The sequence below is a fragment of the Drosophila biarmipes genome, chromosome X (genome assembly GCF_025231255.1).
Source record: "Drosophila biarmipes strain raj3 chromosome X, RU_DBia_V1.1, whole genome shotgun sequence".
In the NCBI taxonomy this organism is placed as follows: Eukaryota; Metazoa; Arthropoda; class Insecta; order Diptera; family Drosophilidae; genus Drosophila; species Drosophila biarmipes.
The window spans coordinates 12,866,458-12,883,613 of NC_066611.1; the positions used below are offsets into that span (position 1 = coordinate 12,866,458).

General features: G+C 34.9%; 2 protein-coding genes across 13 annotated transcripts in view; one reads left to right on the forward strand and one right to left on the reverse strand.

Annotated features, from left to right (window-relative positions):
* LOC108025598 (cAMP-specific 3',5'-cyclic phosphodiesterase) overlaps positions 1-17,156 on the reverse strand; it is a 139,344-nt gene that overhangs the window by 11,327 nt on the left and 110,861 nt on the right. For 3 of the 12 annotated variants that reach the window (XM_017096134.3, XM_017096126.3, XM_017096130.3), the window contains 4 exons: positions 14,620-14,658; positions 6,282-6,386; positions 4,467-4,653; positions 3,622-3,715 (listed from right to left, as the gene is read on the reverse strand). In XM_017096134.3, the coding sequence (XP_016951623.1) occupies positions 3,622-3,715; positions 4,467-4,653; positions 6,282-6,386; positions 14,620-14,658 (425 nt within the window). Of the gene's footprint in view, positions 1-3,621; positions 3,716-4,466; positions 4,654-6,281; positions 6,387-6,994; positions 7,014-9,872; positions 10,341-14,619; positions 14,659-17,156 lie in introns of those variants that run through there. The other 9 variants (XM_044093388.2, XM_050885224.1, XM_050885230.1 and 6 more) reach the window with 6 other exon arrangements.
* LOC122818646 (uncharacterized) overlaps positions 1-17,156 on the forward strand; it is a 29,858-nt gene that overhangs the window by 1,812 nt on the left and 10,890 nt on the right. The gene's annotated exons all lie outside the window — the stretch shown is intronic.

Consider the following 17,156-nt stretch of genomic DNA (forward strand, 5'->3'; position numbering starts at 1 on the left):
TTTTTATTTTTTTTAAAGCGCTGCTTTATGTTTACAAAAATATGTCAAAAGTTAAAAATTTCCAGTATAAATGCTTATGGATTGGAAATTAAACAGCAAGGTCTATGAGTTATAACATACCTTGATATGACATTTATTTTTTTTATAGAAGCATAAAAATGTCATTAATATTTTTTTCAAAAATACCATTTTTCTTTCCCGAGGTTATCTATCATTAATGCGTAAAATTAAAAAATGCATTCCTAATTTATAAGATCCTTAACTAAAATCTTAGCAATAAATATCAAATTTACATGAGGAATCCAGGGATTATTACATATAATCTATCATTAATGCGTAAAATTAAAAAATGCATTCCTAATTTATAAAATCCTTAACTAAAATCTTAGCAATAAATATCAAATTTACATGAGGAATCCAGGGATTATTACATATTTTTTATATAAGTAGTAGTTTTAGCGTTCTTGAAAGTAAAATAAAAGATGAATTTAGCCTGAGAAAAAGTCCTTAAGTTTGAAAATCAACTGAAGTAATACACTGGCTGCATAGCACCTCAGAAAGCCAAGACAAGCGGCGTAAAGTCATCATCGCCTGCCACAAACACACATGGGCAAGGGAACGTCACCCCGGCAATGTCTATATCTAGGGCTATGGTTGGAGCTATAGGTGCCTACCAGCTGAATGGGAAATGTGGGCCAAGGGAGGCAGAGATGTGGGCCAGCGACCCAAGTCCTTCAACTCGCATTTCTCAGGGCCTTCTTACTCGGTGCTTAAACAGCCATATGAATATTCAAGCGTTCGACGACAAACAAGCAAAACTTTTGCAGTTTGCCATTCAAAATTCCATTGCCTACTTTTTGGGGCGGCCAACACTGAAACCTTAACCCTTTGTAGCCCCCCCCCCACACACACACACAGCCACAATTGTTTGTTTGTTTGCTGTTGTTTTTGGCATGAAGAGCAAATTCAAATTGCCTGTGCATAAATTAATATTCATTTCAAATTCCAAATTGCGTTGGATTTTTGTTTGCCGGTAAAAACCCAAAACTACACATGAAATATAAATAATCAAGTTTTTTTTCTGTTCTTGACAGGATTTCGTCCTTTTAATGGTGGTAATTTTCAACTGTTGCACAAGGACATTCTGAAGCTTAAACTGGATTTTAAGGCTGGCATTTCCTTATATTATTTCCTTCTAGAAAAAAGGGATTTTCCATTGCCAACTCTATCAGCTTGACAACGCATAAATATTCTCAAAAAAAGTTCGTAATACTTTTTTTGCCCGCTAGCAAGGGTTTTCTTTTTGTTTTTCACTTTTTACGACACTTTCTTTTCCTCTTTCAGGGGGAAATGAATTCACCTGACGTGCGTGTGTGTGTGTCCGTGGCAGCATCTTGTTTTGCATATGCTTTCTCCGCTTTCTCTTTGCATTCCCTTTGCTATTTTCCCCGTTTCCTAGGGCGATTTTCAGGTGCTGAAATCTGTTTTCCCTACCATAATTTTTCGGGGCGTTTTCCCCCCTCAATTCCATTCTTTTTTTTTTTTGACTTTCGAGGTCGAGGCTTCTGTTTCAAATGAAGTGTTACAAATGGACATTAGGCAGTCGTGTGTGTGAGGGATTTTTTTCTGCTGTGTGTATCCCCCAAATGCGATTTTATGCTTGATAAACTACGGCAACAACAATTTTGTTGGGTTAGGCCTGAAAACTCTAGTGAAAAGGTGGCCTTAGATCCCGAGAAGGTCACTTTATCCCCCGAATAAAACCCCCACTTTCCCTGGGCGAAAGCCCAGTGAAGCAGAAATATGGACAAATGTGCAAATATGCCCGATATCCTTTCGCTCCCACTGCCCCTGGATTTTTTTCCTGCGCTCTCACCTCTTTTTTCGATTTTCGACTAGGTGCGGCCCCTTTGTTTGGCCACGCCCAACGCCCAGTTTGCACAGAAAAAAAAGGATAACGATCGGAAATCTCTTTACTTCTCTGAAATCACATTAAATCTGAGGCACGAGATACATGTACACAACAAAAAAAATGTCAAGAATATTTAAGAACAAATGTTATGTCCTTAAATATATTTTTTTTTGAGTTAGAACGTAAAAGAGTCTCTAAATTAATGAAAAATTATTTTTTTTTATCAAGGTAAAATTATTATTTCAAAATAGATGGGTATAAAATGTACTTTAAAAATATTAACAGCCATTTTTGTAATACCCTTAACTTAAGTATTAATTTTTTAAGGCAGACCCCAAAATAAATATTATTTATAAGCTAACATGATTATATGAAAGATAAAAAAATACTCATTAAAAATACTGTAATTTTTAATTCAATTTTTTTTTTAAAGAAATTAAACATTTAAAATTTTTGATTAACTAGATTTAGTAAAAACTACCTAATACACTATTTTAAATGATTATTTTTAGACATGCAGTCACTTTTTAACCCTCGAAAAAATTCCTGTTCCCGCACAAAGTGCCACGAAAGTGGCTTTGGTCTGAACAAAAGTGGAAAAGTGGAAAGTGGAGGGGGGAGGAAAATGCGCAGGAAAAGGGGGAAAACTTTTTGGGGGAAAATGGGGAACGACAGTGGGCGTGCAGAGGTCTGCGCTTTGGGGGCTTGGCTCGCAGGTTAAACAATGAAATTTCCACTTCATCTGTTTTTATGCTGCTCTGCATAATTTAAATTTGCACTTTCAATTCAAGGAAAAAAATGGGAAATTGAAAGAAGCAGCGACATTGACTTGTTTTCGCCAAAGGATTTCGTAGTAAATAAATTGATTATTGGACTTTTTCAAAATCTCTAAATTAATAAAAAAAATGTAAATTCAAATTTTAAAATATTTTCCTGCTTTTAGGGTATAGTTTTTTCGGTCTTTTCCTTAGCATTTAAAATCCATGATTTGCATAACCTTTGCTGGCATTTTTGCGCCCTAATTTGTTGGCCATGGAGATGTAGATGGAGATGGATGGAGGGCTGGTGGCTTCAGCTACTTGAACTCTATTCCTTCGCCTTTTTCCGCCGCCGCCGTGGTTAATGCGATTTTATTGCATACTTTGCCGCGCAGAGCAGCTAGAAAAACTAAAAGAGAAAAAAATAAAAGAAAAACAATGGAGGTGCAGGAGGAGCCGGCTGAAACAAATTGCAGCCAGCAAAAGTTGAATTCCGCAAAACATCTTGAATAACTTTGGAGCCGGGTGGGCTTTGGGGGTTAAGTCATAGTTTCTGGCATAGATGACGAGGCGGAATCGCAAATAAGGGGTAAATACGATTGGAAATCCAGAGGAAATGATTCGAGTGTTGGGATTGTTGAGCAATTGTTTTGCAAAAAAGTTTGCCATCCATCTTGGGTGGAAAATGAGTTTCCATCTCCAGATGGATCGATGGGGGGGATCGGAAGTGGTACATAAAGACCCCTGATGCGATGCAAAATGCTTGGGAAAGTGTTATGGAAATTCAGGAATAAAGAATGCTAATTTGATTTGTGTCCAGAAAAATACCTCTCTATAATATTTTCTAAAAATTTGTTTATACTATTTTGCTTCTTATTCAGCACTTGAATTGTTTGCTCTACTTTCCTTAAATTCTATTTAATACCTCAATATTTATTTATCGCAACTCACCCAAAAATGTGGAACAAATGTACTCGGAAATCTGATTTCCTGATCTGCTGGACTCGCTGAAGTGTGACAGCTCCTTGTTGAGCATGCGTTTGAACTGAAATTGGGAAAAGTTTTGAAATTTTAGATGTGAAATTAAATAAACCTAATAGCGAAGACAATTTTCCATAACTCGAACAGAGGGATGCCTAATAAATAATGCTAAAGGTTGAGTTCTTATATGTATATTTGTATTGTATTCAAACATTGTTTTTTGTACATTTTTTAATTGATTTAAACCAATATTTTATTTTTGATTTCAATACGGCAAGAAATAGGCAAACATATTTGTTAAACATAAGCATCGATAAATATTATGTTCTTATATAAATCGAAATGATCAAACTTTGTATATCTATATATTAATTAGTCGCTTCTTGTTAAGAACATATCTGCTTTATTTAACTGGTAAAAAGTTTTAAAATTTTTATTAAATTGATATATTGTCGAACTTTCTATATCGATATAAATATATCTGCTCTTTTAAACAATCAAAAAGTGTTATATTCTTTAAAAATCGATGTAGTTCGATTACATCGATTTTACATATCGATAAAAACAGGCATTAACGCTAGTTTAAAATAACTAGAGATTTCTAGCACAGTTTTTGTTATTTTTCAGGAGTTTGAATAAGAGAGTTTAAATAAATGAATCTATAAAAGAATGTTTATCGATATACATATATTTTCTTATACAAAGCTCGCTTAATCGATTTTTTTTAAACATCCCTGAACATAACTAACTCTCCCTGCTTTATATGTAAGCATTGCCCCAGTTCGAGTCAGGGAAAATTGCATCGCATAGCCTACCTTGAGCGAGGCCATGTCGGAGACGCTGCGATGGGTCTGGATGGTCTCCAGCTGGTCGAGGCACCAGTCCAGCTCCTCGATGGTGTCGGTGGCCAGGCGGGTGTAGGCCTCCTCGCCCTGGGACAGTGGGGCTCCCGAGGGATTGCCCGATCGGGAGGCCGACGAGGATTGGTTGGGCCGCCTGGATCTTGATGGATTAATACACAGTTTCCCCACACACACACACGCGCACACACAGAGATTATGGGACGGGGGTGGGGGGTAATGGGTGGGGGTTTAAAGTGCAAATACAACAAACAAACGAACAAAATCATCAAACAAACAAACAAACAAACAAACGAATCAACAAACAATCGAACAAACATTTAAGGGGGCATGGTAAGCAAATGTGGAAATGGGGGTGATTAAAAAATTAAAAATTCATATTTTAAATCATAATGGGCAGTACGGAAGTGGGGAGTATGGAATGTGGAATATGGAATACGGAAACGGATATAAGTCGGTAGCATGGTGTGGGTGTGGTGAAGAGAGAACACAACATTTAGATTTGTGGTTTTGCAAAAGTATCGGTGACACACATAGACACATATGCAAAATGGTTAGATGAGAGAGAGAGTTAGAGAGAGAGAGCGAGAGAGAGCGGAAGAAAGAGAGAAAAAATATTTATATTTGTGAATTTTCGTAATTTTTTTCGGGGCACGGGGGGGTTAAACTTTCTATTTACAGCAATCACTGCATTTCAGGGGTCGGGGTTAATTTCGGGGGGCCAGCAGGGGGTTAAGGTTAGGTGTTACGTGCTTTAACCCATTTTCCCAAGGGCGTGCAAATTTTTTTTAAAAGATTTTTAGGACAAATAATGTAATGCAAGGTTTTGGGGTTTTATTTTTAAAAAATACATTTTTAATTTAATCAATTTTTTATTTGTGATTTATTTATGGGTATATTTTAACATTTCTGTAAATTTATAAACAAATATATACCCTTGCCTTGGTACTTAAAATATTATTTAAAATCCAGGGAAAATAGGTTAAAACATCCAGTAAGTATTGGTTAATCACAGCAAAAAAACAACCAACAGCGAGAGCAGCAGTCGACAACAATTTCCCGGTTGAACAACCCAATTTGCAATTGTTCTTCAGAAAATCAACTTTTCATGTTATGGCTTCTCAACAGAATTGTTCGCTAAATTTAAGTTGTGTGCCATGGATATATTCCTGGGAAAAAAAATGTATAAAATTCTTTTTCTGTCCCAGTTGTATTGTATTTTTGGCACATTTTTGGCGTCATTATTGCAAATGTACGGGTGTCAAACGTGGGCTGGGTGGGCCGAGTGTGGGTGTCGTGTACCTTTAACCTTTCCTAGGGTTTTATTTAGATTTTTCAACCATATCTAAAGCTATATTTATTTTTATTTTCATATATATACATATATATATATATAAGTATATTTTCATGGACCGACCGACCATCAAAAGTTATTGTTAGACGAGAGTGTGATTTTGTTTGTTGTCATTGTGGTCGCTGCTTTTGATTAATTAAAGTGTGAGACGACAGAAAAAAAAAAAACACACACCAAGACCAGAGAGAGAGTGAGTAGGTTAAGGCGAGCAGAGAGCAGGCAGCAGCACACATAGGGGTTAAGGGGGGTTAAAACAGAGTGAGATTTCATATTTTTTTTTCGGGGTCAAGTACATTGTATATATATAGTACACAACAAATTGAATGCCTCCGGAAGGTTAAGGGGCGGTGGTGGGTTAAGAAGGGGGGCAAGTGACTAGGGGGGGAGGGGTCTTGCTAAGGTCACAATACACTTACTTGTTTGATGCTGGAACATTTGTCAGACTTAATAAATTGTTGCGCACTGAACGTAAGCTGGCTAAAATTTGGGCGAAAGGCGTCACAATGAGATCCTCGCCATGGCTGTAAAAAAAAAATACGAAAAAACATAATCATAGAATGTTATTATTACAAATTTTGATTGATGTTTAGTTAAGATATTCCTGGTTTTAGGCGAAAACAAAGACAAGAGAAGCCGTGTATGGAACATGCAAACACTACAAGTATCTTAGCTTTTATAAATAAAATAAATTACTACCGTTTTATTAAATACCAAACAAGCTCTGTGATTTTTCGCATAATTTATAAATTTAAAAAATACATTTTTAAAAAATCACTACACTAAATTACTACCGTTTTATTAAATACCAAACAAGCTCTGTGATTTTTCGCATAATTTATAAATTTAAAAAATAAATTTTTAAAAAATCACGTAATATTTATTAAGTATATTTGTGTGCTTATTTGTAAAAATTTCAGTAAGTTCGTAAATCATACATCGTAATCCGTGCCATATAGACTACCTTTAATTGCTTTAACAATAATTAAAAATCCCAAAATTCCACTTCTAAGCGCACAATAAACACCTTTCGATTAACTACTGATGTTTTCCCCATTTGTGTGTAATTTCCCATAATAATCGCCAAGTGTGTTTGGAAACCTATAAAAGTCGGCCAACCAAATCCTCTTACATCGTCCAATTTTCAGAGGCTCTTTGATGCATTGCCAAAAACAGCGAAAACAAGACCATAAATAAACACCAAGAATTTTAAACGAAAAATTTGCTAATTTATTTAATTTTTTTTCTTCTGTATTTTGTCGAAACTATTTAAATTGTGTGGCATTCATTTTGAGTAGAATTTAAATGGCAAAATGTTGTGGAAATTGGAAACGTTGCTCCGAAAAGGTCACTGAATGTACTCAAATAAATGGGGAAAAAAGTGAAGACAAGTAAAAAAAAAAAAAAGGACGCCATGGCGACGGCCAAGTTTTGGTTTTTATCCTCCGTTTTTCTGCTTTTTTTGGGCAGTTGAAAATTCCGCAGAAATTGGGGGAAAACATATAGAAGGAAATTCGGCATGGGAGGACATCGAGGGCGGGGTCGTGGCCCATGGGCCGGACTTTTCTCCTTAGCCACTTGGCTCGGAATTTTCGCTGCGTGCCAAAAATAAAACAAAAGGAACCCGAAAATTAAAGAAGAAAAAGCAAAAATCGAAATGGGCAAAAAACAAAAACATAAAAACGAGGAGAAAATCGAAAACGTTGACAAACAAAAAATGGCATAAATTAATAATTATAAAAAATAAAACGCTAAATAGATATAGACAGTGGTATATATATATAGGTAAATATATAAAGATAAAAAATGTGGGGGCGTTCACGTCGGTGACGTCACAAATTGGGAGACAAATTAATCGCAGAAACGTGGAATGGCGCCAAAGAAATAAAATTAAAATTAATTGAAAGCAGAAACTAGAGGTTCGACTAAATAATATTATGCTGAACATCTGCTGGTAGTTAAAGATTTAATTAATATATTTTTTGTTGATTTAGAATCACACATATTGACTTACTTATAATAAAGTAGGGGTCAATTAAAAGACAAATCAAAGTTTAAATGTTTATTTTTATTTTAATAGATTTAGTCTTGGATTTATTTTAGCTACTAAGTAATCATTAAGAAATTATTTGTTACTTTTAAAAAAAAATTGTTAACTCCCATCTAAAGAAATAAATTTAATTATTTTGGTAAACATTATTTTTAAAGTACTAGAAGTATTTCTCATATCTCTTAAATGTTTTGTGATCTCCAAGTCACTTGTTGATTGTCTTGCTTACAGTTTTTACTATGTCAACAAAATATATAAAAATATAACCATATGCGAATAATACTAATAATACAGAATATTTTCAATAATATTTTAAGCCCAAAGGCCTGACAATGAAAATCAAAAAATATGAGCCCGAAAAATGCCATTGAGTGGGTTCTTGAAGTATGTAAAACTGACCTCCTTTGCGGCCATAATCACAACAATAAGAACACAGCGAAAGTGGCGCATTTACAGGCTCCGTGCTTTCTTTTTTATATATTTTCCGTTTTTTTTTTGCGGTTTGAATTCACATTTCTGGCCACTTTCCTCACTTCTCTCATCGGCTGTCTCGGGCTATTTGCTTAACACACTTCTGTTTGGATTGCCTGACTTTTGGCACGTCGCATATATAGCATTTAGCATGGAAGTCGGTCTGAAAAATCGTGCCAGACATTATCCATCGTGGACCGCAAGTGATTCTGGAAAATGGCGGGAAAACCACTCATTGTCCCAAAAAACAAATGCTTTTGTCAGCGCCCTGTGTACGCGAGGAACTTTCTTGATGGTTATTTTTTTTGTTGACACTGATTTGTCATTTCGTTTAAAGAAATTTTAGTACGTCCACCCCAGAATATTTATTGTTATTTTTGTGCCATCTCCCCTGCTATTTTGGTTTATTAATATTGCGACGCATTTTCAACACGCCCCCAATTGACGAGGCGTCGCCTCTTTAGTTGAAAACACAGCGTGACTCATCAAAAGTGTAGTAGGTAAATAAAAAAAATTAAATATTGAGTGACAACGGGGAGGTAAACCAAATTGGTAAATATTTTAATTAAAAAGTGTTAGAAACTAATTAAAATAAGGAGTTTTTAAATGAGAAACTTATAAACTTAGTTATAACAAATTATAATCACTTCTATAAGTAGTGATTAAAAGGAGAGATGAAAAACGAATGGTTATAAGAAGTGATTATAAAGATGTCATTAAGTAACAGTAAAAATATTCCATTTTACTAGAAATATTTAACAAAAAAAATCAATTTCAAAAACACACTAACGAATAGGGACATATTCTTTTAAATTGGATGCCTCATTTCACAATTCTTATAAAAATGTGATCACTTTGACGTCCACTAAAAGCCTTGTGACAAATGTATAGAATTTTCTTTGCAGTTCTGGGAACCCTTCAAACTCAATTTCCCAATAAAACTATAATATTTTTAAGCCTAAAAAACAGTGAAACATTCGCCGAAAAACCAGATATAATTTCTGGGAATTCGGCTGACAACATTTTTGAAAGGTAATGACATTTAAAGTGAAATGAAAAGCCTTTTGGTATAGCTTATTTTTTCACAGAATTAAGCAGGGAATTCCCGCAGTACTTTGGCAATAAATCTCTTATGCAAACTAACTCAATAAAATTTCAATTAAAATTTATAATAAATACAACAGCGTATGGTATATCTCATATAGGTATATATAGAAAACTTAGGCCCAGCCAATAGATTGGCGTAGGAATATGCGGTAGAAATGAACGCAAACCATAGATCATAATTAATGGAGGCACATATAGACACACGCGGCTTGTTGGATGTCATTAAAATCGGAATATAAATATGTGTATTTAGTTATTTGCTGTATTTTCTATATATCGAAACGAGATGTATGTCTGCAGAGGAGGCGGCGAACTATTTTGAGAGGTGGCCATAAATGGCCCTGTGGTCAGAGACCACATATTCCCTTGGATATACAAGTACCTGCGTTGTGATTTAATGGAAAACATGTTGTCCCGATCGTTTAGTATGGTCAGCGCTAGATCGTCCTGCATTATCGAGGGTATCATGTTGAAGAAACTGTGCACTCGCGGCAGCGATTGCGAGGCTGCCGAGTTTTTGTTCAGCATTTTGCTGGGTTTATGCACAGATTACAAATTAAGAACAGAAAAAAATACACAATGTTTATGGATTGAATACAATTAACAATCACTTTTGGCCCACTTGGGCCCACTAGCTGGAAATTCTTGTTCCCCTAGCTCTATAAAAGTCTTTTGAGTCGCCTGTTTGTTTAATTTTTCTGTGATTGAAGCAATCGGTTTGCTGGCGTTTATCTATTTTTTTTTATTGAGATTTTTGAGATTTCCGCGGCTTGTTTGAGATTTTTTCGAAATTTCCACGAGCAACCGCCAAACGAGAATGAAGCGCGTCCCGCGGCAGCAAAAATACAGAAAACAGAAAACACAGAGGCCAAACACACGAAAAAGAAAAATTATAGTAGACGAGTCTCGCGAGAGCGCAGCGCACAAATTATATTCAACTTAAAAAAGAAAAAAATGGAAAAAATATTCCTACTCGTCGCACGAGAGAGCTTGTATTTTGTATTTTCATTTCGCGTAAGATTTCAGCTTGCTTTTCATCTTCATCAGGCAAACAGCATTTGCTCAATTATTGGCGTACAGGGTGTTTAGCAAATATTTTCATAATATCTAATAAATAATAACTAATTTTAAGGACTTTTTTTGAGGCATCTAATATTGTTTAAAGTTTAAAATATCCTTTTGCTTTTGTTTATACCATAAAAACTAAGGATTTCTTATATTTTGTCATACAGGGTGTATAAATAATATGTCCATAATATTTCTACAAAAGATAAAAGAAATAGGGTTATTTTAGATTCCTTATATTTACTAAATCTAGATGAATAATAAAATAAAAAATTTAACTAATAATTATTTTTCAAGTTTAAAATAATTTTAATTAATTAATCATTTTTTTATACGGGGAGTTTTTTTGAATAATATTCTCATAATATATAACAAATAGAAACTCATTTAAAAAATATTTTGAAAACTTTTCAATAATAAATAAAATCTATTTTAATATTAATGAATACTGTGATGCACCTACTTACGAAACAGAATATAAAAAAACTAAAATTATTATAAAAATAAAACGATTTTTTTTTGTACGTTTCGAATATTTTTTTAATTTTCTCTGACCTATGAACATATTGTATTGTATTGTATTTACCCTTTTAAAATTAATAAATATTTTTAACAAATGTAAATACTTTGTGAACTTTACTATAAATATAGGTTAATGGCCTAAAGTCGCTTAGTACAGAGCACCCTGTATGGGGCATACGTCCTTGCCTGGCACTTCATCATCATCATTACCATCGTCATAGGCACCGCCACTACGGCCACCGTGATCATCGCAATGATGAATATTCGGAATGAGAAGAGATAGCTGACGCTCAAATAATTTAATTTTCATTTGCAGAGCTCCCCGCTTTGTGCCTTTTCCCATCGCACTTACCTACGCTAATGTTTAATGAATTCCCCCTCTGCTGTTGTTTTTATTTCTGCTCTTGCCTTCAATGGCTGGTTAATATTAATAGTATTAATATTCTTGTTGTTGCTGCTGCCGCTGCTGCTGCTGCTGCAGCTGTTGGCATTTGATTAACGCTCATTAGCGTCAGCAATAACAACAACAATTTTTAAATACGGCAATTATTTTAATATCATTCGCATGATAGAGGAAAAATGTTATAGAACGAAGCAAACGAGAGCGTGCAGAGAAAGAGCATAGTATTACAAGAATTAGAATTCTAATTATACATTTTGGGACGAGCGAATTCTTACCCACGCAGCACTTAAAAGCCGCTAACTGGGTAATACGGCCCACATTACTCATACGCAGCGTGTGCCGCAATGAGATTTTAAATGGCTCTGCATTTATTGACTTGACTCGGCGAGTGATTGCAGTCATTACTGCAAAGCTTTCGCGGTTTCTAATCGATGCACTTGGGATAAATAGGGTTTATTTAAAAGAAATTAAGTTAAAATTTAACATTTATTTCCAATAACAATCCTTGATTTTTCCCTTATTTAGGCTAATATTTTTTCCAGTGCCTTCAGCTCAATCTAGTCAAGTGCCCAGGCATTTGGGATAAACACTCTACGGGGGGAATATCTGCGGGCATTAGTCTTAATCTGACTGCAGCCAGAGATTTATGGGATTTATGCAATCAAACAGTTGCTGACCACATTTCACATTTAGAATAAGCTGCCTTGAGAACTAGTCAACTATAACAATAACCGTTTGAAAAGCCCATTAAAATGTATAGTGCTTAAACCAGCTTTTGCCGGTCTTGATGTGTTTTTGGTGTGAATCTGGCAATACACAGAAATAATTTCTTTTTTATATTAGTCATTATACAAATTAAAAAAAATATATATATGAAGTCAAACACTTTTTTACATTTTTTTTTCCTATTTCAAAAATGTTTTACAAATTTATAAGAAATGAAAAAATATTTTACATTCTGTTAATATCAACAAAATATGCTGAAATAGTTTTACATATATTTTAATGATATTTTATTAAATTATATAAAGTATTTCCTTATGTTTTCAATTATTTTTTTTAATAAATATTTTACAAGGATACCCTACACATTTTAAAAATGCCAAAACCTTCTTATTTGATAGGGCTCAGTTGACTTAAAAAAAAAAGCATCTGTCGATCGGGGAAATGTATTTTATTTTGGTCCCTTTCTCGTTTCGGCCATATCATGGAAGACTGCACTCCGAGCTGCCGATATTAAAGCACTTAATTTGCATTTCACTTTTGGCTCAGCACAGCCATTTTCCATTTTCCGTTTTCCCCAGCCAGCCTGCCATTTCCATGCCACACACGCACACACGACGTGCTATAAAAAGGAATTTCTATTTTATTTTTTTTTCACCGCTGGGTGTGAATGACAAATCTGCAATGTGCAATGCATTTTCCCCATATATATATATATCTCTATGTAGGTGTACATTATATATGGTCTTACATGTGTGTGTATTAAAGCTAAAATTATGTGCCCGCAATCACGAGCACTCACAGCACTCACGAATCATATTCAGGCACTCACAGTTTATTTTCTTCTCTATATATATATATAAATTTCCTCGTTTTTTTTTTTTTAATATTTTTTGAGGCAATTGAAACGCTGCTTGCAGCGCAAATTTAATGCACGGGAAAAATGTATTTTATTTAGTTGAAGCAGAGGCGAACGCAGAAGCATTACTCTTCAGCGCTGCTGCCTCATCTTGAGCCATATTTTATGGGTTTTTCGCTTTGGTCTCGGTCTCCCTGGTCTGGTTTCGTGTGCCAGCGGCGAGGGCGCATTTCTTCTGGGGTGTCACGCTGCGTATGAATAATGCGACGTTACGTATACGCCCGGTGCGACGGCACTGCATGTGGCAACTAGACTGCGACCGCAGCGGGGCTCTTTCGGCAGAGAGTTCCCCTTGATTGACTTCTGTCAGCAATTATTCCATTTTATTTATTTTCTCTATATGTGTTATTTTTGTATACTATTTTTTTTTTTCTTTTTTTTGTTATGGCCTTGGCACTTGGCGACAGGAAATAGGAAATGCTTTTCATATTTAAATTAGCCCGGCCTGCACTCAGCGGTCGGTGTGTGAAATTCCTCTGCAACTCGTGACTGGCCGAAGACAAATTGAAATGACTCAACGGACGTGGCCAACAACATGTGAGCCAGTTATGACTCGAAAGACGTATTTCCACCAGACAGGGAAAGTTCAGAGTTCGCTGAACCCACAAAAGACAATTTGTTTTTCGTTTTTCTTAGAAAGCAGCGCTCACAAGCGTATATTTCAAAGTCTAAAGTGGCCAGAAACCATTTATTATTTAAAAAAAATATAAAAATAGGTGCCAGAAAATTTGTATATTTTAGGGATTTATTTTTGTTAAGATGTATACTCAAAATCACAAGTAGAAATGTTTTAGAAAAATTCCCTAACTTTGCAACTATTATTATTACAAGTTATTTTAAAAAAATTTTTTCCAATAAATAAATCAATCAATCAACCAATATTAAATAAAAAATAGAATATAAAATGGAAAAGAATATAAAAAACATATAAATAAAGTAAAATATATAAAAGCAATATAAATTTAGCCTAATGCTTATATGTAGTATAAACTGATATTAACAAATTCTAGCTATACCTAACAAAAAATATATAACTAAACCAAACTTCGAAATACTTAAGGGATTGTTATGACATTTAGACCTTCTTAAAATAGGTTTTTATACATTACCACTGATGTTTAATATTCCATTTATGGCACCCAATACACATAATTAATAAATCCACTAAACATGCAAAAAATGAAATCAAAATTTCAAGACCACGAAAAACCCAATGAAATGCAAGTGCAACGAGTGGATAAAATACCTTTAAATTTTCCCTATAAAACCCAAATAAAAAATGTGTAATATTTTTCTATAACTATCGAGTGAAGGAAAAATCGCATGCAAATCACAAAATGCGGGATAAGAGTGGCGAAAAATGACAACGACAACGAACATACAAACATCAAATATGCAAAGGCAGGCAAGACATAACGATAGAGATAGATAGATAGATAGAGAGAGACAGAGAAAGAGAGAGCGATATAGGCAGATCAGATCTCTCGGCATACGTACGATCGGTCAACGAGTATAGAGGCTTCCTGTTCTTTAAACCTGGAAAAAGGGTTACAATCTTAATAAACAACGATAATACAGACAACAATCATATAAAAATTTCACTAGGTATAGAGGAGGAAATAGAGGGGGGAAACATGTGGGGAAAGCCGGTGGAAATAGGGTGGAAAATAGGGTGGAAAATAGGGTGAAATTAGTGGGCAAATGTAGCTAGGGGCAGGGGCTGCGAAACAGCAACAACAGATAATCAAAATCAAATCGAAAAAAACCAAAAAGACGCAAAAATACAATAAAATAACTACATATTTTGGTTAACAAATTTTCAAAACGTATTTTTTAGAGTTTTCTTTTTTCAATTACAAAAAACATAGATTTATTTATTAAATCCAATGATATTAAATCTAAATATATTTTCAAACTATTTTTTTTTATAATTTTTTTTTACTTTTCCTTATAAATTATATTTATTTAAAAGGTTTTAAATATATTCTTAAGCTTTCCAAATAATTATTTAACTGTATATCACTTTTAAAAAAATGCTTTACTTTTTTTTAATGAAATGCCATGCTGATATCCCAGTTTTCTCTGCGTGTACTTTCCCGCCCGCCCAATTGATGCGTCACGTGCAACCAAATGCTAAATGGGTGTGTGACGAAAGGCGGGCGGCGGTGAAAGGGCCGGGGGAAATGTGGGGCGGCAACCCCCGACGACACTCGCTGACGCAGACAATGACCCCCGCCGCACAGATCGGTGCAAATTCAGCGTGGTGACGTCATTCCACCACGTCACAACAAACAAACAGACAGACAAACAGAATGGAGAACGGAGAGTGGACTGCACAAAAGTCGAAGTTGAAGTGTTGACATTTAAGCACATGGCCAAAGGACCTGCGACCCCGCCCCTTTTGGCAGCCAACTTTGCCGTCCATTTGTCTCCGGCATTCAAAGCTCTGTGTGCAAATGTCATTGGGCACAAAATAAGGGGGCCGACAGGATAAAGGGCTGTGTGCAAAGTGCAAAGGCCCTTTACATAACCGGAGGTCAGCTAATCGGACCATTGGCGGCGTACCCAAGTTATCTAACTTTTATTTCGTTTCGAGAACCATTAATTAGGTGACCAATTGGGGGTCCAACATTAAAACGTGGCCTTTAATTTTGAAAATGATTTACTGAGAAATACCGTTTACTTAACCGGAGGTTAGTTAATCAAGGCTTTGGTGGCATCTTCACATTATCTAACTTTAGTTTGCTTTTCAAGGAACATATGTTAGTTGATCACACTCTTAACTCCTAAAATGTGTTTAATTATTTTCTAAGCATAGATTCCTAAATAACTGGAGGTTAGCTAATTGAAACTTTGGAAAGAAACTCAGGTTATTTGTTCAAAAAATATAAACTCGTTCAGCAATTTTTTCTTTAATTTAAGGAATTGTTTAATTATGTTTGTGGCAAATAACATGCACATAACCGGAGGTTATCTTATCACATCTTTGGTGACCTTACGTTATGTAGCTTTCTATTGCTGGTCAGTCTAAAATTTTTTTTTGTTTTATTTGATAGAGTTTACCATTTAAAGCTTTTAAAATAAAACAACATGATTTAAATACTTCTAGTAACCATAAAAAAGTAGTATAAAATGTTTGCAAACCATACAGCTTACAAAACTACCTAACAAAGTTATCCCTCCTTACTTTGCCATTTCTCCACTCAAACCCTGTCTTTGTTGCAAAGCCGATTAGATCTAAACCAAACGACTTCATCCAACTGCAGTTAGCACTCCATGAGCAAAAATAAATTAAACTGCTGCCCACCCTACCTTATCTGTAACCCCATTCAGTTCTGCCACACCTCAGTTAACCCCAGTTAACCTACGTTAACCCGAAACAAACCCACAATAACCTCAGAGTCCGGAACCCAACTATCGTAACCCGACAACTCCAGCCAGAGAGGATTTTTGTGGCAACTCAATTAAAATCATTCCAGATACATCCCTCGTGGCATCTTTTAATTCAAACTCCGTTTTCAATTTGCTTTCCATTTTGCTTTCCCTCTGAATCACTTTTTGGAACTGATGGCAACCAACTAAGAATTTAAGTTTTGCAGAATGGAATTTCGAAAGGAATTTGCATGGTGGGTGGGACAAAAACTTTATCGACGGGGGGCGACACCTGACACAGTTTTGCGGATAAATTAAAAGCCGGGATTTAAAGTTGTCGACTGGATTTGGATTAGCTTTAATTCGAGGTAAAACAAGTGTCGGCACTAAGAAAAATAATCTATAATTTTAAGTCGATGAAATCTTATGGATTTTCTATATTTAAGAGAGAAAATAGAGATGTTTAAAAGTATGCAATAATATATTTAAAGTCCATTGGCTTCAGTCCTTTCATTCACTGCATACTTTTAGGCAACTTGTATAGAAAAACTCTTGGTGATTTCTTTCTTTTTTTATTCTTTAAATTTGAGTAACTATTTTTTCCTGTGTACAAACCTAGGAAATCCTACCCCACTACAAGTATTGTTTTCTTCTTCTAATTT